At 37.7% G+C, this 21768-nt stretch overlaps 1 protein-coding gene across 2 annotated transcripts in view; it reads right to left on the bottom strand.

The window, feature by feature from the left end:
- Positions 1-21768, bottom strand: part of ccser1 (coiled-coil serine-rich protein 1) — a 104252-nt gene that overhangs the window by 51788 nt on the left and 30696 nt on the right. For both annotated transcript variants that reach the window (XM_066644432.1, XM_066644433.1), the window contains exons 6-9: positions 14785-14926; positions 8518-8595; positions 4447-4530; positions 1189-1266 (exon numbers count right to left, since the gene is read on the bottom strand). In XM_066644432.1, coding sequence (XP_066500529.1) covers positions 1189-1266; positions 4447-4530; positions 8518-8595; positions 14785-14926 — 382 coding nt within the window. The remainder of the gene's footprint in view (positions 1-1188; positions 1267-4446; positions 4531-8517; positions 8596-14784; positions 14927-21768) is intronic.

Raw genomic sequence — 21768 nt, 5'->3', positions numbered from 1 at the left:
TAATAAATCTATTCTGAAATATAATAATATCTTTATATTGTGTAATCTCTTTCTAAGGGGTAGAACAGTGTTGGGATGTGTCGAGCCTTTTAGCCTGCATTTAGATACTCATTTAAAGTTCAGTATTTTTTTAAAACAAGAAATATATTTTTAGTATTAATATCAGCCAATACTGAAGATTTAGCTATTTTTAGCGGTGTTGGTAATTGGAAAAGAGAAAGTGGATTCTCTAGACATAACAGATTAAGAACTTGTCAGGTGGTGAAACATTGGAGTTGTATTAGCAGAGCAGACTGTAAACCAATTAGAAGAAGTAATTTGAATTCACATCATACTAGCACATTATCTATAATACAAAGCCACAAAATCTGGAGAGAAGCTAAACGCCAGAGGGGGAAAATGGCTTGCATCTCCATAGGAGTCCCACTGAATGTCATTCTGAATGAAGGGAGTACAAAAAAAAAAAAAGATTATATTGTCAGGGCTCTTTTCCACAATACATGGTTGTATTATATGACATGAATGTAAAAAAGAAAACACCATGCACCATTCATCAGAATAAACCCCTGCCAGTGAATAAATGCAATTTCAAAAACTGATAATGCACTGTATGTTTTCATATGTAAACCATTCCAAAAGGGGGAAGCAAAAAAGTTCCCAAGACTAGCAAGTGGATGGTATCCCTAAAATGTCAGCAGTCAACTTCAATTCACAATATGACAAATATGCAGTATTTGTTGCATAATCTGCTCTTCGGTTCCTGAAAAACTTCGTCGTTACTTATGCACTGATCTGACGTTTCCTGAAATGAATTTTAAAGTGCCTCTCATACACTTACCTGTGTAAATTATACTGGTTTGCACTTAGACGAATAGTGCTTACAGAAAAAAACTTAAAACCTTCCAGGGACAAGACATCCAGGAAAATGCTGTGTAACTGCTTTATGATTTAAATGACTTGGAGCTTTCTGCTGTGAAAGTGTTCTACTCGGCTGCGCTATCTGGACCTGAGCCTGTATTGCCAGGCTTATAGTCTTAGAGCTTTTTCTCCACATAAAAGTCGCCTTATTAAAAAACAGAGGACAAAGGGACCTGTGTTCAATTAAAAGGAAATTGACAGTGCTCAATTAAGCCAGGACATTAAAGTAGCCATTAATAGTTGTATTATGGTCCAATAATGAGGACTTACCTCTGAGACTGCAAGATCCGTCTGGGTTGTTTTGTCAGCTTTTTGGCAATGGGGTTTCTGTAGAGAACGGGCAACTTCCTATAAGAAAAACACATACAAAAGAACTAAAGCACAAAATTACAGAGTAGTGTTCCATCACAGTCATGCTGCTAGCTCCTTATTGCAAGTAACATCTAATTAGGCTGGGTCAAATCTCACAATATCAAAAGGCTTTCATCCCCTAACCAAACATATGTTTGAATAGCAATCTGCTAAAAATAATAAAGGTGATGCTGAAAATTCTTTTTAAAAACTCCTGGGCCACTGTCCCTCACTAATGGTGTCCAATGGAGATCATAAAAATTGAACCAGGCAAGCCCGCCAACAGGCTGACAGACTGAATGCTGGGAAGTATTTTATCATTTCTCACAGTGGTCTAGAGAGCTCTTTTGGCTACAGTACTGTATTTCCTTAAAAATAGAGCAGTTGTTTTTGGCAGTACATTCTCCCTAGTGATGATGTCAATAAGTATAAATTCTGTTGATCTCGGTTCTGTCAGGTAAGAGTGAGATTAAGTACACGTGTTGGGAATAAGCATGTTAAGATAGAACTGTAGCAAATGGACCATGGGTCAAAGCCCTCTATAGATTTTAAGTAAATTCTGTTGTTTTTGGCTGCATTCCGCTCCACACAGGGAGACCTGAGTGATTGGATGACTCTTGCTTGAAAGGCACAATTGGGGAACTGTGACTTTTTTATTAAGATGGTTGGCTGAATGAGAAAATGAAAGGTGACCTTTAAATATCTAAACAAAAAGTATAGATATATGACTAAAGCAAACAGCCATCTTCTTAAAACTTCCACTTATACAAGAACATGACACATTTCTGCAGTTTGAATAAAGTCCCACCGATAACACTTGATGAATGTTAAAAGTACATCTGACTAAATCCTGCAAAACAAAAGCAATCCATAATCTGTACAAAAACATATCATCCACAAAGCAAAAAATAAACACACAGCCGGTGTGACTTGTTTACATAATCAGTCCATTTCATCGCTTATCAAAATGGGAGAAGAAAAAAGATTCGACCTTCATCCTCCACTTTACTCTTTGTAAACAGGGGGAGAACAATGGTCCTTTGCAATCACCTCCACAAATCAATTCTACAGATATCATATAGCGCGTAGGAAATCTTTATGAAGTCTCTACACATTATGACTTAAGCATTATTCTTCATTTAACCCCTTGCATTTACAGTCTCTTGGCTGCCCTCTACAGTTTTAGTTTAAGCCCCCCACAGCTCTTCCCTTTGGTTAGCATATCATACTCTCCATCTCTCCAGGCTGCTGGCCTATAAATTTAAGCAGGACCTGTCACATTTCTCCTTCATGTGTCTACCCACTTGCTGTTAGGACATAGAAGAGTGTTCTTCCCAAAGTGACAGTTACTGAGCATGTGATATGCTATCTAGTAGTGTATGATGTCGGGCGATACGTTGCCTATGCTTTTGTACAAATGTAGGTGTCACAAGAATGCTTCAGTTTTGCCAGTACTGACAGAAAACCAAAATATTCCATTTCAAAAGTCTCAAAACCAGTGTAAAACACTGTCTCACTGTCATTAAATGGCAATAAAGACTTCAGGATTCCTGAAATGTTTTTTATCACCACCACTGTGAAAAATTCACATTAAATTAATTCATTTATTTCAATTTATTTCAAATTAAATCCTTCTGACTTTAATAACAGTACTGTGCAAAATTGCTGTAACACCATTCTTTTATCCATAAGTTTTCAAAGCTGGAGTTCAGACATTTATTAAAATATACAGAGAAAATTGGTCTCCTAAACTCTGTACAAGACCTGGTAGATCACAAAAACTACTGCTATCATCAGATATAAAGCAGTTCAAGCTTTCCTCTTTGAGATACTGGAGAGAATCAAGCTCTACTCTTGCTTCAGATGTGAAAAATCCACAAGTGTTTCTGTCTCTCCTTCCTCTGTGACAAGACAGCTCAACCCTATTGGGACTGAAAGGATGGGTAGGGGTTACGAATAGAATCTAGATAAAGCAAAAAAAGGAAGAAGGAGGACAAAAACAACTATGGATTGGCCACTTCAGAGTCTAAAGGCGTTTTAACACTTGCACGGCAAACCAGAACCTAGTACCCTAGTACAAAGTCTGGGTAATCTCGGAGTAAGCACATGTGTGCCCAGAGCCTGTAATTTTATGGAGAAACATGCTGTGCCTCACAGGCACTGCCCCATGCCAAAAGGATGTGGAACATTTCCAGCTGTGAGAACGTGTCTGATGCAGAAAATCATCTCCTACACATTACAGGTGTGAAAGCACAACTCTGGAAAATGTCCCGACCTAATACTCTAACATCACAAAATGTGTTTGAAACTATTTGAGAAAAAAAAGGGAAAAAAATACCACCAAATTCTAAAGCTGAACTTGGAAGGTCTGAAAAAATATATTCCTGCAGATTTCTTAGAAAGTTTTTAAAAAAGCCCTTTGGAAAAGACTGGAAAGTAACATTTCTTATAAAAGGCTTTATTTTTTTCTGACAATGAAAATTAATAAGCTGCTTTTATAGAAGATTAAACCGGGTATTATCTGATTATCTGATCTTCAAGTCAATGTCCCTTTAAATGTGATGTATGTATTATTTATTGTGCTGTGCAAGTCAAGTCAACAAAAGTCAGGTTGGTCTCACATGTGTGTGTTCATGAACTCATCAAATTTTTGTTAATAAATGTTTATAATGCCCAGTGACGGACTGGTGTTCCTGCCTTTCACCAAACGACTCCAAGTAGGCGCTAGACTCACCATGACTCTGATTAGGACAAAGCCAGCACAGAAGATCAACAAATACATCTGTGTGATATTCTTTATCAGTCCCCCAAGTTTGCTGACAAACTATACATAATGTGGGAGCAGCACAGATCTCATATGGAAAACACTATGCCTAACAATTTAATCAGTATAGCAGAGCACTGGCACCTTCTGTGCCAGTAAGGGATTTTCTGTACAGTCCTCTAATTCCTGCTAGACTGCTCCTTAACATAAACATAACTGACTAATAGACTTTTAAGTGGACCAGACACCACAACGTCAACTGAGGGATTGTCATCCATTACAAATTAGGCAATACCAACAAGAACGGAATTAAGAAAAGCAATCATGAAACTCTTGTAATCTTGTGAGAGAACTACAGCAGCCTTGGCTGAGGGAATTGAGTTGATGTTGTTTGAGGGCTTGGGTTTTCTTACCAGCTCAGCTTGCAGTCGCAGGATCAGCTCATCTCTCTCGTTCAGTTGCAGCTTGAGGGACTGGCTGTCTTCTTTTGCCGAATCCTACACACACACACACACACACACACACACACACACACAAAACCTGCTTAAAAGGGGACTACATTATTCAGGCCATATCTTCCAGCTGGATATGAGCTCTTCATGAGAGCAAAAGAAAGTTCCTCAAAAGGAGAAACCAAATGCTGCGGTTTCGAGGAGACGTTTCACTTTCTTCCATAAACTTCACATGAACTAGCAGGCGCTTTCCCGCGACCTTGTGTTGTCGGCATCCATTATGTGAGTAGGGAGGGAGAGAGGGAGGGGTGGGGGGCTGAGGGAGGGGTGGGGTGGTTTGTTGTGCGGCGTGGCTGTAGCTTCAAGGGCACCAGTGGAGGACTGAAAAGGCCGGGAGCACATCATGGCGCAAATGTCTCAACAAACAGGCCTCCCCAACCCTCTCCAAACTAGAGCTCCACCCAAATCACGCGCAGAAAGCCCAACAGATTACACGCCGGCTGTGGTTGTGCAAGAAAGCCTGGATATTCTGAAACTATTTTCTGGACAGGGTTTAAATTAAGCTAGTAACAGGCTTAATCCTGCAGAGTAAACATTGTAAGATAGCAGCAAAGACATGCATTCCCTGTGCATGCAGTCGCTTAACGTTGGGTTACTCAGTCCTCTCCACCACAGACACTAACGATTAAAAGTGGAAAGGAAACTTAAAAGATTTGAACCTATAAATGGTGCTTATGAAAGTCTATGAAGGTTTAAACATTGCAATCAGATCAAAACAAAACACTTGGGAAAATTAAAGGCAGAAAGCAGCATAGCACTGATTTATTCATAGTTCCTTTAAAACACAGATGAAGGCCACCTTTAAAAGATTTGTTGTAGTTGTCCTTTTTTATGTAGCTCTTAGCAAACATTTAATTTAGTTCTACATTGTTCTCATCTACTTTCAACTAAGAACATGTACTTTGTTTAGAGTTCCTGACAGGAATTTCATTGAAACATGTATTGCAATCTATCAATGTAAAACTCATTATGTCATTATGTATATATATATATATATATATATATATATATATATATATATATATATATATATATATATATATATAAAACGTTTTGAAATTTTAATTAATCAAGCTTTTCCAAAACTGACAGATACAAATTCAGCTTTCCATTGAATGAGTTTAATACATATTATATTAATACATAAAAACCTTCTTGTTATTTCAAATTATTTAATACATTTTTGAAAATGTGTACTCCAAAAAATACTCATATGCCTGATATTTTGGCGAGAGAACGTCCACGATTCAAATGTAAATAACCACAGTGTCAGTTTTAATTAAGTGCTCATGTTTAAAGCACAACGTATTCAAGGGTTCGACTTAATCCATGTCCAGAAAAATGCTCTGTTATGTAGTGTGGAAGTCCTTCATGAGAGATCAGTGGAAAGGATTATGCGCTTCAATGTCATGCACTTAAACTAAGCAGTTCACACTCTATTGTTTCTGCTGTAATATGCTCCTTTGTTGATGTTACATAAAGGTCTCAAGAGGAGCTGATGTCCCTCTGATGGCACTTGAAAAGTAAATCTGCCTCGCAAAGACAGTGAAGACATTTACTCTGAATGACCCAGCGTCTCTTTTATTGTTTGCTCATTTCCAGCAAACAAAGACAAAAGTATGGAGTTCAGACTTCATGCTATGATTCCAACCGAATTCTAATTTACATCCTCAGAACCTAAAAAGGTCACGTCCTGAGTGAGACATGTGGTAAACAAACCAAAAAAGACAAGCCTCCTCCAAATCCAGGCCTTGGGGGAATATTTAATTATATCTTAATTATAGATGTTCACCAAGAGCAGTTTTATCTGTGCAGTGCCATGGAGGACCTCCGGAGAGCTGTTTGGTCACAGTTGCATACAATCCCATAGACATACACATGCACACACATACACACTAGTTCATTACAGGACAGTGAACAGCGTCTTTAGTGCCATGCTGTAAAGCTGCACCTGAGTGGCCTCTCTGTCTGCTTGGCCTAGATTAAACACTTCAGTGGAAGGAAAACCAACAAAGCTCTTCTGTAACAGAACACACATACAAAAAGCTGCTGCACATTCATCTCCTCGAACACATGATGGATGTGATTGAAAATATCTCTGAAGCAGTCAAAGACAGGCTCCCCAGGGTCTGGCGCCAAAGTGGCATTTTCAGGGTTTTACAAGAGAGCCAAAATAGAAATTACATTTGAGTCATTTTAATGTAACTACTTCTGAAAGCATAATATGGTCACTATATAATTTTAACAGGAAAAGTCATTTCAATATGAGCATAAAAAGACTAAGTAGATTGTATTATAATGTGCCTTTCAATCTATGGTGGTTAAATTTTACATTTGTCCGTTCCCTTGAAATCAGGTGCATGATTCAATATGCCTTTAATGTAATTCGTGACCAAGTGTTCACCATTTCCCAAAATCCAATTCACTTCTTTGATTTTGCAGTGTAGCTCCAAAGCTAATATATATAACAAATAATGGTGCTTTTACACATTCATAAGCACTGTACATGCTACATACCTACATCATCAAATAATAAATTCATGCTTCACGGTGGTTGCTGATTGGTTGTTTAATGATTTTTTTTTTGTTCACCCATGTAATTTTCTACTTTAATATCAGCAATAATACACATCTGTAATGGACATTTGTATTTGTAAGACTTCTTTTCTAAACACTGTAATCTCTTTTTTTCTGTGAGAATTAGCCTCAGCAACCACATAAGCCTGAACAATGATCTTACTGTCAAATAAACAGCGAGGAACTGAAAGGAGTGGAGGACAGATGCTTTTGTTGTGCCATTCAGGGGAAATCCATAAAGGACTACTTGAGAAGGGCCATCAGAAGTACCCTTGTTTAACAAGTGGTTATTAAAGAGGTGGGTGGTGTTACAAGGGGCTCAGACGAGTGGTGGTATAAAGGTATCCTAGCACATTCTCTTCTGCTTCATTCCACTATATAAGGCTCCTTGTTCTTGCCAAAAAAATGGACTTTCCACAGGCTCTAATTATAATATAAGCAGGGATAACAAATGTTCAGAACAAGAAGTTTTTTTTTTTTTTGCTCCAAGTAGGACAAGAAGTGACACGGTTCCGTCTCAGGTGGGATCGTGGGCTTTATTTTTAAAAACAGGGAACCAGGAAGTTTTCTCCCTATTTTTTTTTTAAACCCTTCCACAATGAAGCAGGACAAGTCCCACCCTTCTGCTGTCATCGGAACACAATGTCAGAATGCATGGGGCCCTATTCTGAGCAGCCCTCCCTCTCGCTGCATGGCGCTAGGCTACGGACGGGCTGGGACATCACATGGTTCGCTGGTGTGACTGCTGCTTCTGCTATCGCTCCATGTAGGTCAGTAAAGAGGACAGAGAGAGACGCAGACCTTGTTTCCACTTCGCTCGGCTCGACGGGATTTTCAACTCCGCTCACAAAAAAAGTCCCAATGAAAAACAAAATCCTCTTCCCTTCTCAAAAAAAAAATATAAAATCTCCATATACAAAATCATAAACCTTTCTCCCATGGCAGCCATGGCCCATCTCCAAAGGATTAGCGCACATAATAAAATAATCTCATCAAGATAGCTGGAAAAAATTTTTATTGATGGTTGAGAAGAATAATTCAGATCAACTTCTCTTCCATAGGGAAACTGACTTGAAAAGGATAGGGCATATTTTTCGGGAGACACAATGGAAGGAGGAAAAGAAAATGAAAAAAACATGAATGGAGGAGAATTCCCTCTCAATACTGCATTTCAGTAATGCTGATATCTTGGATAGCCATGTTTTGAAAGATAAAGTTAAGCCATACTTTTTACCAAACCATGAAAACATTAACCCTGGGTGCACTCAGTCAATGATGACTGTGCACAAGCTTAAAAAGGCAGAGTCCGCTCCATCAGTGAATAATTTAAAGGTTTCTGTGAAACTGAAAGACTTCACAAATTAATAAAATAATTTTCACAATGCAAGCAATTACCTTGAGAGGAAGTGACTTTTCACTGCAGGGGCTTATGGGTAGAGAATGAAGGCTGCTGGCAGGACTGGTCTCAGTGCTCTAAAAGAGGGAAGAAAGAAAAAAAATATCACCAAAGACTGTAAAACTTTCAATCCTGCTAAAATAGATATTTTCCACCCAAAATTAACAATAGATTATTCACTTCCAAAATGGAGAGTTTAGCATTTAAAAAGCTGCAAGATCAAGATTGTGAAGGCTGGTGACATAACCTTATAAGTCATTTCAAGACACCAGAACTGTTATGAAGGGCTGTTCATTAATTAAATTCCTATTGTGCCATGTAAAGTAGCTGTCTAAAAAGGAGTACGTTATATATTGGCACACTACTCTAATCCTCAAAAACACTCATCACAAAAATGTATGATAATAATCATGAAAAAACAGGATGAAAGTCTTCAATATATTGATTATCCAATACTAATAACTGAGGTTTTAAATGGTACTAGCAGCATCAATATTTATATTATGAGTTTCTGGTTTTTATTTGTATTTAAAATGTGATAACTGAGAATTAAAGCAGTATATAATTCAAAAGGCCCTGACAGGGCCACCACAGAGGAGGTATTATGTGGGTGGTGAATCAGTCTTAGTGCTAATATGCTCTTCAAGTGGTGGTATTGTGTAATTGTCTGTTGTGCTGATTTAAGTGGATCAGACAAAGCAGTGTTACCGTAGCCCACTATGCTACTCATTATTTCCTACTTCACCATTTCACACTACACGACTGTTTATGTCGATTGTAATAAACTACACGACCCCAAACACACAACTCGGGTTTCCTAGGAGACACTGATATATACGGACGTATAAGTATCTGCGGTTATTGTTTGCGCTGCTGTTTGTAAAATAAAAAAAAAACATGTAAAAATGGGTTGTGTGTGTGAAAACTCGGTCGGCGCCGTCTCTATACACTGAAGCGGGAGCTGGAGATTAGGAGAATAGCTAACGGTAGCGCGAATCAGTGTTGCGATATTTAAGGTGGAATGGAAAATTAGCATACAGTTGGAATAAAGGCTTGTTTCAGCGTGTTTTGTGTCTCACTATGTTCTCTTACAGGTAATACTCGTTATTTGGGGACATGTGCATCCAGCACTATGTAATATACTGTACTATGTAAACCACTGTAGAGCTCCACTGCACGCGCCTGTGTTTATTTTCTGTGCTCTGTTTTCATTGGCTGTTGAAGGGATTCGTTCAGCCTCGAGTTGGTAGAGAGTTTACGCTAAACGACTACGTCCAAAGTCGGATTGAAAAAATGAAATGTTTAATACACTGCGACTGGTCTGAAACGCGATTTCGAGGCAAAAATATTTGGAATCGCGCTAACATAGTGTGACCATATTTGAGTTTTCAGAAAAGAGGACTCATGGGGCAGGTTGGCACCGCAAATGCTTCCAACAACTATGCTTCTGAAATTTAATACATAAACAGATACTCGTTAACAAGACAAGAAACAAATGCCTTTCTGGACAGATTCCTTTCCATTCAACATTTGGCCCTAGGCAAATATAATACAATAATATTTTTGTCATTTCTTGACAGTTTATTATCACTGAAACCTGTTATTTTCTGTTCATACCAAACTTCAAAACTGAAGCCCTGTATTAAAGTGACTTGTTTACACCAGAAAACTCATGATCATGACAGAAACTGACGAGTTTACTTTTTTAACTGTGTTTTTTAAACGTTACTAAAAGCAAGCACATTTTACCAAACAGAAGTAATACAGACTTGATCAGAGCTAGGATCCAGACATTTATGTAATAAATACTTATATTTCATATTTTATATGGCCTGGCTGATAAAACGCGCTGTGTGTGATATAATCCAGTCCCCTGTTCCGGCTTTAAAGAGCGAATGGCCTGTTTTCTTCTAAAGTTAATGTTAAGCAGAAGAACTGCGCAGATGTAACTGTATTAACTCGTCAGAAAGTCAGTAACGGTCAGGTGTGTCCGTGTATTTGTGTCGTTATAGGGACACAAGTGACAACTTTCGTTTTTTAAGAGCAGAAAGTTAAAGTCTCGTGTGACACAGAAACGCTTCCAAATACGAAGTATTGGATGATAACACGGCGCGCCCCTTTTGCTCACCTAAAACAACGTCATCGAAGTGCACACTTCAAGAAAGGACACATTTTTTAGGTTTTCGCTGGAATGACATGTCTAGTAGTTAAGATAGAATTGGTATCGATACTCAGTATCGGCAGAAACTTCAGCATGAAATATCGATATCGGAAAGGAAAAAGTGGTATCGGTGCATCCCTATTTGTAAGTGTGTTCAACAGTGTCTGACCAACTCGTACCACTACAGTATATACTCCCATCACCATGTCAGTATCACTAAAACACTGAGAATAATCCTCTGCCCAAACATGGGTGTCCTGGCCACTGAAGAACACAGCTGATAAAATACACACATGTAGAATATTAGTGTGTGAGAACATTTTTGGCCATGTTGTGTATAATTCTATCACTAACAATTATTGACTAGTGAAGTTTCAGTGCTTTAAAATTGGTATCTTAATCAGACATAATATGTTCATAATGGCCATGTCCTAGTTGCAAAATTCCTCTGTATATTTGTAGGCATGAATTTCGTGGTAGCTCTGTCAGAATTTGAAAGACTTGAGGATAGTAAACTTTATTTTACTCTATCATAAACTTAATAATTCATAATACTTATTTCATTATTAAGTGGTGAGAGGTGGTGGAAACATGCTAGATTGTTTGTTTATAATCAAGTAAAAGAATTTTCCTAGAGCCATTTGCAACAATAATTTATATTAAGAGATGTTATTTTTGGAACCATTCTAGGGCAAAACCTTAAACTAAATGTTGTCTTTGATAGCTGGTGGTGTCCCTACTATTTTCTGCAATAAATCAGAAATAAAAAGGCTTAATGGAAGCTTGAGGTGCACAAAAGTACCATTCGTGAGTCGCAAAATGTGTTCGGAACAGAGGTACAGTGTAATTCCAAAACAAAGCTACGGCAGCATTTTAAAAACTGAAATAAATTGTCTCTGACAGTTAGACTCTAATGGCCTAACTGAGACAATGGAGATATGTGACAGCAGAAATGATAAACCATTTACTGTGAATAGGTGAACGGACTGTGAGTTAATCGGCATCCCAATTAATCAATGTTATTATGGATCGATGACTTCAGAGACCTACTCATGCTAGAACATAATAGAAGCTAATAATGTCCTACTACAAGCTATTAGGAAGGAATCTAGGCCTAGTTATCTAGCATTACCAGAGAGCAACAAGTAAGATAAGAATACACAGCTGTGATTCTTTACTCTTTCAAAACTAGGCCAAAACTTCAAGGAAGCAGAAGCCACTTACAGTGCTGCCTGTGCATAGCTGGTATATTCCTGGCTTTTAAGTTGTTTTTAAACAAAAGAAAGTAACAACAAGGAGTTCCATTTTAAGTAAACTGCTCATTGTGGTTTCTTTGGAGCTGCTCACTACAAGCAGTCCAACAACAGCTTTCTCCCAAATGTGTCAGCTTTGATCAATGTGTGTCCTACACTTAATTCTTAAGGACAAAACAAGAAAGATGTCTTTAGTGGAACCACAAAAACAAACAGGCGTAATGAAAAAGACATCAAATCAAAATGCTGAGCAAATTGTTGCTGTTTCGATTTCATGTGTTTCAATGATTAATGGATCTGTAAATCCAAACTGAAAAGAATTCAATGTACTCAGAAACAAAACAATACTGTTAGACATAAATTCACACATATTTTTATTACTTAAGTCCACAATTTCCCCAGAAGTATTTCTAATATTTATATATAATGAATTTGGATGAGGGCGGCACGGTGGCGCAGCAGGTAGTGTCGCAGTCACACAGCTCCAGGGGCCTGGAGGTTGAGGGTTCGATTCCCGCTCCGGGTGACTGTCTGTGAGGAGTTGGTGTGTTCTCCCCGTGTCTGCGTGGGTTTCCTCCGGGTGCTCCGGTTTCCTCCCACAGTACAAAAACACATGTGGATTGGTGACTCAAAATTGTGTGTGTGTGTGTGTGTCTGTGTTGCCCTGTGAAGGACTGGCGCCCCCTCCAGGGTGTATTCCTGCCTTGTGCCCAATGATTCCAGGTAGGCTCTGGATCCACTGTGACCCTGAACTGGATAAGCAGTTACAGATAATGAATGAATGAATGAATTTGGATGACTAGCTTCTGCTAAAATGGGTTTCGGAATTCTGGATGTACAGAGGTGGTTAGATGAGCCAAAAGGTTTTAATGAAGGTCGGGCAGTGTGACTTTAAAATGTCTAAAGTAATAGCTGTCATCTACAAAGGTGCTCCACAAAGAAAACAAAAAGCCTATGCCAAGCCTTGCACACATACTATATAATATTGTCCAACAACACTGAGACCCTTTATTTTATTTTTATTTTTTTAAGCATACAACATCAAAATAGTCACAACCACAATATATCGTTTTCAAGGATCAGGAACAAGCAAATAAAATATCCATCCTTTATCCATCCTTAATTACAGTTTCCACTGCAAGTGGATTAACTTTAACCCAATCTCTTCAGATCCTCTCCTGAAAACCTATATATATATATATAAAACCTTTTTGACCAAAATTAAATAATTCAAATGTGATTTTGGGTTGTACCCAATCTCAGCTTCAAAACATGAATGTGAAAAAACGTAAAACCAAAGACAAAAATTTAACAATGTATCTGAGCAATAAAATGCAATTACAGCAATACAAACATTAGTATGAAAAGGGCTACTATATTCATGTCTCTAAACATGCACTTTCTGTCAAAAAAGAGCAAGTAAACGGTAATATTAAGTAAGATGCCAAAACTTCAGAAATACTTGTCTCAAGTGTCTTTTGGAGAGTGACTCTTTTTTATTTTCTTCAAGAACGAAGAGTGGAAGTAACTCTATTGCTATTCTAGAAAATTTTAATGCCTCATTAAAATGGTATTTATTTTACCCATCTTTACAAAAGATGCCACCAAATAATGGCACTGGGAGTACACTGATGTAATGCATGAGTTCTTAACCCTAGGCCTGGTGACCCCAAACTATCTACATAATTAAATAAAAATAGCATGTTTCAACCACCTCCAGAAAAAAGAACAGCTATTGAAAAGCTAAGAATTAAGTCAGTGTCAGGAAGTCAAGCAGCACAATAAATTTAAAGAAATATGAGCTACTGAGCCAAGTGAGGACATAAATATATTTCAATGTGTGAGAACGTGGAGATAGGAAAGGGAGAAAAGGAGATATGAATGATTTAAATTTAGGCTGAATTTTTATCACACCACAAGTTAAATCTTCAGCAGCATTCAGTCGCATAGGCCTTCAGTCACACATTTTATTATTTTACATTCAGCTGGATGGCTGGGTGTTTTTTTTAATTGGCATATCTTTGTATCGCCCAAAATTAATCTCAAGTGAAGTATAAAAAGAAATGTGTTTTTTTTAAATGAAATGAGAAGAGTATTAATCTGAGCTCAGTATCTATGGGTCATGCAAACAAAAACAGTAGAAAGGCACAAGTCATTGTAATGCTTGTTGGTGAACAGTTTACATACGGAGATGGAAGATGGCAGATTTGCAAGTTAATGAGGGGACAGAGTCGCTGAGGAGGGCAAACAATTTCCTCTTTAATATTCATGTACTTCTGTTGTGTACTCTTCCCTGGACCTTCTCTGTGGTCTGTAATTGTTATTTCAGGTTTTTATGGCTTATGAAAATAGATTTCATGTAGCTAATGTTGAGAGGAATCCGAGGAAGCGGCCTAAGGGTTGTGGAGTGTGTTGGTTAACAGCTATAGTCAATAAGTAATCTGAATGAAGCTTTAGCCAGCAGAGAGTGAGAAAGGAGCTTCCACAGGAACAAATGAGCTTGAGTTCATAGCTTTCACTTTAAGTTTTGTTCAAAATTTCCAAACCACTTGAGCAATTGTGTGTCTAAAGGGTACTGTTGCTGAACCAAAAATCCTCTCAGCTATTCCTTATTGCAATGGAGCACTGAATAAAAATGTCCCTTTTTTAGGGTCACTTCAGTAGGTTGAATCTTGTGTGTGTGTGTGTGTGGTAGGGGGGGGTGGGTGTAGAAAAGGGCCCCAACTCTGGCCTAATCAATGAGGCTTGAAGCTGGCACGGCAGATAAAGATGATGTAGCTGTGCTAATATACCTGTGATAACTGAAAGCGGAGCCCTGGGTCCATGAATCAGCTGCTGGACTGGAACCTTACCTCCTGCAGGGTCCTGCGCAGTCGTAGCAGCAGAGTTTTCACCGCCGTGCAGTCCTGCTGCATCAGCCTGAAGGGGAGCGCCTCCAGCCCAGCCAACGGCTCATCATCCCGAGACAAACACAGAGACACTGGACGTGGCTCCCTTCAATAAAAAGATGAAGTGGAAGGTTAGGCCATACCAAGGGGAGTGGACTTGAGTAAGCAGAAATAAATACAGCAGTGGTTTGCCATGTTTTGACTAGATAAATGTTACTAAGACAGTAATCTACAATAAATTAGGGGTCAATATTGAGTAGCAATTGAGTGAATAAGAAGGAAAGCCAAAAAATAACAATGGATTAAGAGAATTCATAGCAAGTCATTCAATAATCTACTAGGAAAAAACATCCAAGGTAGACATTTAAAAAGGTTGACCGTTTGGGACCTGCTTTGCTGAATTTTTCATTCCATAATGTGGCAAATAATTTCAAATGCTCAAGGATCCGAACTGCAGACAGGCCAGTTTGGCAACCAGACTTTTTACTATAGAGCACTGCTGTTCTAATGCATGCAGAATGTGACGTTGCAGTGTTTTGCTGAGGTAAAGCTGGTCTTCCCTGAAAAAGACGTCATCATGATGGCAGCATACGATGCTTAAAGCCTGTACATATTGGTCTGTATCTATAATGCCTTCATGACGTGCATGGATGCTGGCATTCCAAATATGTGCTTATAACAAGCCGGATGGTCCCTTTCTTGTTTAGCCCGAAGGACAAATAATCCATTATTTCTATAAAAATATATTAAATTATAATTTTCTGACTACAAGACACTTTTTCACTTCATTTCAGTTAGTCTTAAATGAGCTCCAGCTCATAGAAGGCAACAGTGTTTCTGGATTTCCTTCTGGAGATTTGCCTGAGCACTCCTTTACAGAATAGCGAACCCCTCTGCATCTTTACTTCTGAAAGAGTTATTTGTGAGCTGTTAAATCTGGGGGTTTAACTGTATCATGTTTTTATTTACATTTTGCCAAACTCTTTGAAATGAATTTGCAACATTTTTGCTAATAACTAGACAATTTATTTGAGATAAAATGAGTTTATAAGTTATCACACCGCTGAAAAGCTAACAACCTTCAGTCAAAAGACCCTACAGCTTTGTCTTGATGGACATATTTTCAAAGAATTTGAAAAAAAAGACTACATATTTTTTTTAATAAAATCAAACCAAGAAACAATAATTTCATTATTTTGCTGAATCTGTACTTAACTGACAAATTTGACCATCATGAGTGAAATTTTGAATTTGATGCTTGCCACACACACTACAGAAAGGTGGAAGGGGTAAAGTAAGACTGAAAACGTATAGAATACTCAAGTTGTGAAACAATTCACTATAAGCAGGAGAATACAATTGAGTTGAATGGAGCATCCAAAAACAGTTTAGTGTTTGCAAGCAAAGATGGTTTGTGACTCACCACACCACTTTCTCAATAATTATGGTAATATAAACTGTAAGACCAATTCAAACCGTATTCTCAGTTCCCAAATAATAAACAATAATTAATTTCAAAACGTAATTAAAAGAAAATATGCTGTAACAGTGGTAACATGAGTGTTCCGAGCATGTCTAAATATATAGCTCTCTGAATTATCAACACTTAACCCTGAGAAAAATATGTCCAACAACAGGCATAATTATATTCATTACCTCCTATAATTCCTACCTATAAGTCACTCAGTAAGACAGCAGAACTTAATGTAGGTTCATGAGCCTACTACTGCATGATTTTCCTGCATGCCTGTCCATTATTGCAACATAATATGACTAAATAACAAATGTCTATCCCATTCACTATGAGAAATAATCTGACATGAATTAAAGTAAAAAATAAAAAAGTTAAATTGGCACTGTGACTCAATAACTGTTCGTTCATTTGCATAAAAACAAGGGTGAGAATCAAGCGTCCTTGCCTTTTATAATACTATTGAGATATATGCCCTGATAGAAAAATTTAAAAGTGTTTCTCATGAAAGAAAATGAGAATGCATTAATTATACCAGTTTAATTTCTTCAAAAGACAGGCCCATGTGTACCTACAGATAGGATTTAATTGAAACACTTCAAATCCAATTAAATATTCAAGAGGATAAGGAGGAACTTCTGGAGTAGGATATTAGAAGAGATTGTAGTCAATAAAGTTTGAGACAGTTTCCGTTTTAATTAATAAACTTGTTTTCAGGACCTCTTCAAGAAAAACCATAGCATTAGCTCGAGCAAACTTGCAACGTTTCAGTCATACATTAATTAGGGTATATATCTCTTAAAATCTCAAATGCAAATCTCAGTTTCTGCACCTTTAACATGTCAATATTTCATTTGCATTTGAAAGCAATATTGTTAATAAGACTAACAATGGTCATGGTCCTGGTCATGACTTGTAATAGATAAAAAAATGTAATAGATATTGGAGTGTTGCTTGTTCATGATGCTGTCACTGGGACATATGGCCCATGTCAGATATGCTTAAAGTTAGAATACTTACTAAGAAAACCTGCAACAAGCCTAATTGGCAACAACTTTGAGATATACTCTCACCGCCCCTGTAAACTATCAGTTTTAATGAATATGTGGCAGATGTGGTAAATAAAACAAAGATATGTTTACTTTTTGTTTATATTCTGTTGTTTAGAAGTTGAAGATATGAAGCAAACGTTGCTAATAAGCACTGAAAGTCTACATACACCTAAATCTAGCCTGTAAAAAACAAGTTGCCAAAAGAAGCACAAATAAGTAATTTAATATGCAAAGCATTAACAACTAATTCAATAAAAAAGTAAAAATATTTGTTAATGAAAAAACAAATCTCAACTTTTCTTGTAAACCTCTTGCTAAAATCATCAATAGCTTCATGATTCTACAAGTACATATTTATGCACAGATACTCTGTGCAATGTTCTGCTTTATGCCGTTTGCTGAAATGTCATCCTTTAATGGCAAATCTTCCATACTAGTCTCTCATTAGAGTTCTTTTATTGGTGATAGACAGACTGGATAATGTATTAAATTATGGGTTTTGGCAGAGCAGTAGAGAATGTAAAGTGTGGAGATAAAAAAAACCTATGTCTCTTTTCTTGAGAGCACAGAAAAGTGTAAACATGAAAACCAGTTAATTTCTTGGGAAATAAAAACAGAGTCGCAGTAACGATATTTATTGTAAGCTGGCCACTAACAAACCATAGACAATCCTCTTTCTCTCTTTCATGGACATGCCTGAGGCAGTCAACACTGTTCACAGACAAAACAAAACCCAATCTAAACATTCTTCTGGCAGCATACACATTAAATATTGAACACTAAGAACTGACCCAGTGTTATATGCCTTCTCCTCAGCTAAACACCTCTGTCAATGTAATCACTGTGTCTGGACTAGGATCGTTATTTACATCATGTCTTGGAGGCAGCTTTTACTCAGTAATTACCCAGATTCAAACCATTGACCACAATTTCCTCTCCTATCCTCTTTTTCTGGCTTCTGTGCATTTTATTTTCAAATGCCATATTTCAAGAAGATCATACCCAGCTATTATTATTCTTTAGGTAAAGGTACATTTCAAAGTAGCCAGTTTAAAATACTTTACTTTTAAGTTTTGCCAGAAATGCTGTCTTTGTGGTGGTACTCTCAAGTGTAATAATTCAGTACCTTTAATTAGGGAACATAATTGTATCTTATTCTATTATAAACATCGATTTTAAATTGATTTCATGAACAGAACTTCATCGCCAATACTTATAGTCAAAAAGGTTTTTTAAATTATTGTTCTTTTATTTTACAGAGATCTATAATGAAACCTTACAAACATTTACTACTAATTCTGGAAAAAAAAATTTAATGTACCTTTAGGGAACTGTTGTACCTTTAAACGGTACATATACAGGGTTTGTAGCTTTAGTGGCAATAATTATCTCTACTGTACATTTTTCTAAAAGTGTAAGGTTATTGGTAATTTAATCAGGACCATATACCATACCACAGCACATGGCAGGAATATAATTATATAAAGTAGCTCACATGTGGCTGTGCAATGCATTAGCATGCTGTCAATCTGTGGGGAAAAAAAAAAAATCTGAATGTGGACCCTTCACAGCACACCAATGACAACCACATGATAGTGCTGAGGGGAATGGTGTGTTTGAGTGGACAAAAATGGCTTTTGTTTGCATGTGGATGTAATCTAACTTTATTTATTTACTTTTTATTTATGTCCTAATTTCGGTTCATGCTTTTCAATGTTTGGAGTTATCTCCGTTGACTAAAAAAACCTCCAGATGCCTATCCCATGAGGGAAAGAGAGAGAGAGACTAGCATACCAGACCGAGTTTGTCTATTTACTCATTTACAGACACCGGGGTTTCGTAAACACATTAGACAGGTTTCGAGCACCAAACAAACTTGAGAGCTATAGGAAATGATGAGGAAACATCTTCTGAATTTTATAAAAAGTGTTTTTGATTACAATCATGAACTACTCTTTTAATAATTGTTCACAAACTAATCATTGGATATTATTCAAATTAATTTGTACATGCATTAACATGCAGACCTAACCATGTCTGAACCATGCTGCTGTCTGTTATGTTGAGAATGAGCCAACCCCCAAATACAATCATTGCCAAATAGTTTCACCCAGAAGGAATCAACAGACAGGAATTAAAGAGGGAGAGGGAGAAGCGACGGATTGTCCGCCATGCGTGGAGTGTCCCAACAGCCACAATTGCAGACATTCAGTGAGCAGTGATGCCCTCCATTAGTCATCCCGTTAGTGCCAGCAACATTGGCAGACGGCTGCACAACACAGGCCTACATGCACGCAGACCATTACGATGAATGCCGTTAACGCCATGTCAATGTGACCATAGACTTGATGGTATCTTGCCAGACTGTCATGGAGTCACTAAGAAAGGCAGTGGGAAGTCCTGCTTTTGTCTTGGTGAAGACAACAACCAATTTGTGTAGAGGCACCATGGTCAGCACCAAGATGAACGGTTTGTTGTCATGCATCATACATCCAGAAGGCCCGGTGTCATGGTGTCTTCTTTACAGGCACTTTGACTGCCCAATGTTAGGTTAATGAACCTAGTGGCCCTAACTTTTCGCAGCCCTCACCCGTATACTGCTGCCATCTCAAGAGCTTGGCTTGAAGATACATATACTACGATTCATATCCCTGATTGAAAATGTGCTGGATACTATTAGATGTGCTTCTTTATGAATATTACAGCAATCTGATGCTTCATTCTGGGTACAGGGCTGTCACAATAATTTCAATATCTTGATATCTTGCTACTCACCAGCCATGCGCAGGGAATGGCAAGCAACCATATATACGTTTTTTTTGTTTTGTTTTGTTTTTTTGTTTTACACGTTAGTGCATGTGTAATGAATGTTAAATAAATCTGCTTTAAATTGTCTTTTTTCCTCCGCTGTTCTCAACTGTAGCTGAACGGCTTATAAAACTGTTTTATAAAACGGAAACAACGGCAGCTAACCTAGTCGTAAAACCAGTTGCAACTTCGTCTTTATTTGGGAACATTTCTGCTTTTAACCAAATTAAAAGAAAGAACCAGCCAATTTAAACAAGCTCTGGCCGGTTCCAGTCAACAGAAGTATAACACTAGCATCAGGATAAATAAAGTAATTTGGGGCAGTAATACTGCATATCACTGTGTTTGGCACTTTTAAATCACCGCATGGGTAATTCACAGTGACAGTCATATCTGGGTTCAACCTTTTTTTGATGATGATTAGTATAATATCTGGTCAAATGATTCCCTTCTATTGATGGAAATGGTAGACGGTGGCTGTACCACAGCAGATGAACTACAGTCAGTAATTGTAATCCTATAAAGTTCGTCAATATGGTGAGTGCACCTGATAAAATTGTTTTTAAATAAGTAGCAACTTAGTGCATTTAACAACCCTTTAAACTACTCTTTCTGGCACCAGCTGCACAATGATAGCTCCCTTGCCTAAATACAGTGTACATTAGTATCTCTTTCTCCCCCACTTTGGCATATGGGTGCATGAAGAAGATCTAAAAGTAGTGGCCATTAGCTTTTGACAAGATTCAAGAGTCACCTATAATATCCCATTACGATATCATTATAGCCATCATAGTCTCCCTCAGGTCTCTCAGAGTTCACGCCATCACTTTGCAATGCGAATACTAATAATGTCATCCAGTTAGGGCCTTTTATAGATGCAAGCCTCTCCTGCTTAGGCAGTTGACAGCCCCCCCTGTGCTCTCACCTGGAAGCCTTGTGTTATTAGAGGGCGTAAAGAGCCAGCGTCCTTGTGCTCTCAACTGGCATCTGTCAGCTGTAATGGACTCTCCCAGCTGGACTACTCTATAGTACTGAAGTTATTAGCGCAATGTTCCCATCAGGCCTTTACCATCACCATTAGCATCATGCATTTAATTCCTAATTACACATTAATTTCACACCAGAGGGACAGCATTGCATGTGTGGACCATGATGCTTTTTAAGCTGGTATATTCATTTCATGTAATCAAACTATGACCTTTGCACGGGTCTCAGAAAACCTGCATGCAAACATTACAGAAAGCTTCGCTGTCATCATCTCCAGCACAGCACATGCTATTAATATCATAATATTCATCAGAGCCTCACAACCCATAGGCTACCAATATTCATTAGCGTGTTGAATCAACAACAGTGCTTTCAAGCCATTTGAATAGCACTTCTGGCGTCAAGCACCGAAAAAGAACAAAAATACATATGAATAACAATTATGTCATGGAGAGGGACCTGGGCTTTTCTGCATGAATCACTGCACATGTTTTAGTAGAAACATAAACAAGGAAATCTGTAAACAAGAGAAAAAAATTACTTTTAATAGCAATGTTTCAAACACCCATTAGTTGAAGCTACATTAGTTTTGAATGCAAGTTAAACCAAGCTCCAGAAAATCCAACATTT

This window comes from Hoplias malabaricus, chromosome 14 (genome assembly GCF_029633855.1).
Source record: "Hoplias malabaricus isolate fHopMal1 chromosome 14, fHopMal1.hap1, whole genome shotgun sequence".
Lineage (NCBI taxonomy): Eukaryota > Metazoa > Chordata > Actinopteri > Characiformes > Erythrinidae > Hoplias > Hoplias malabaricus.
This window is presented reverse-complemented; position numbering and strand designations above follow the sequence as displayed.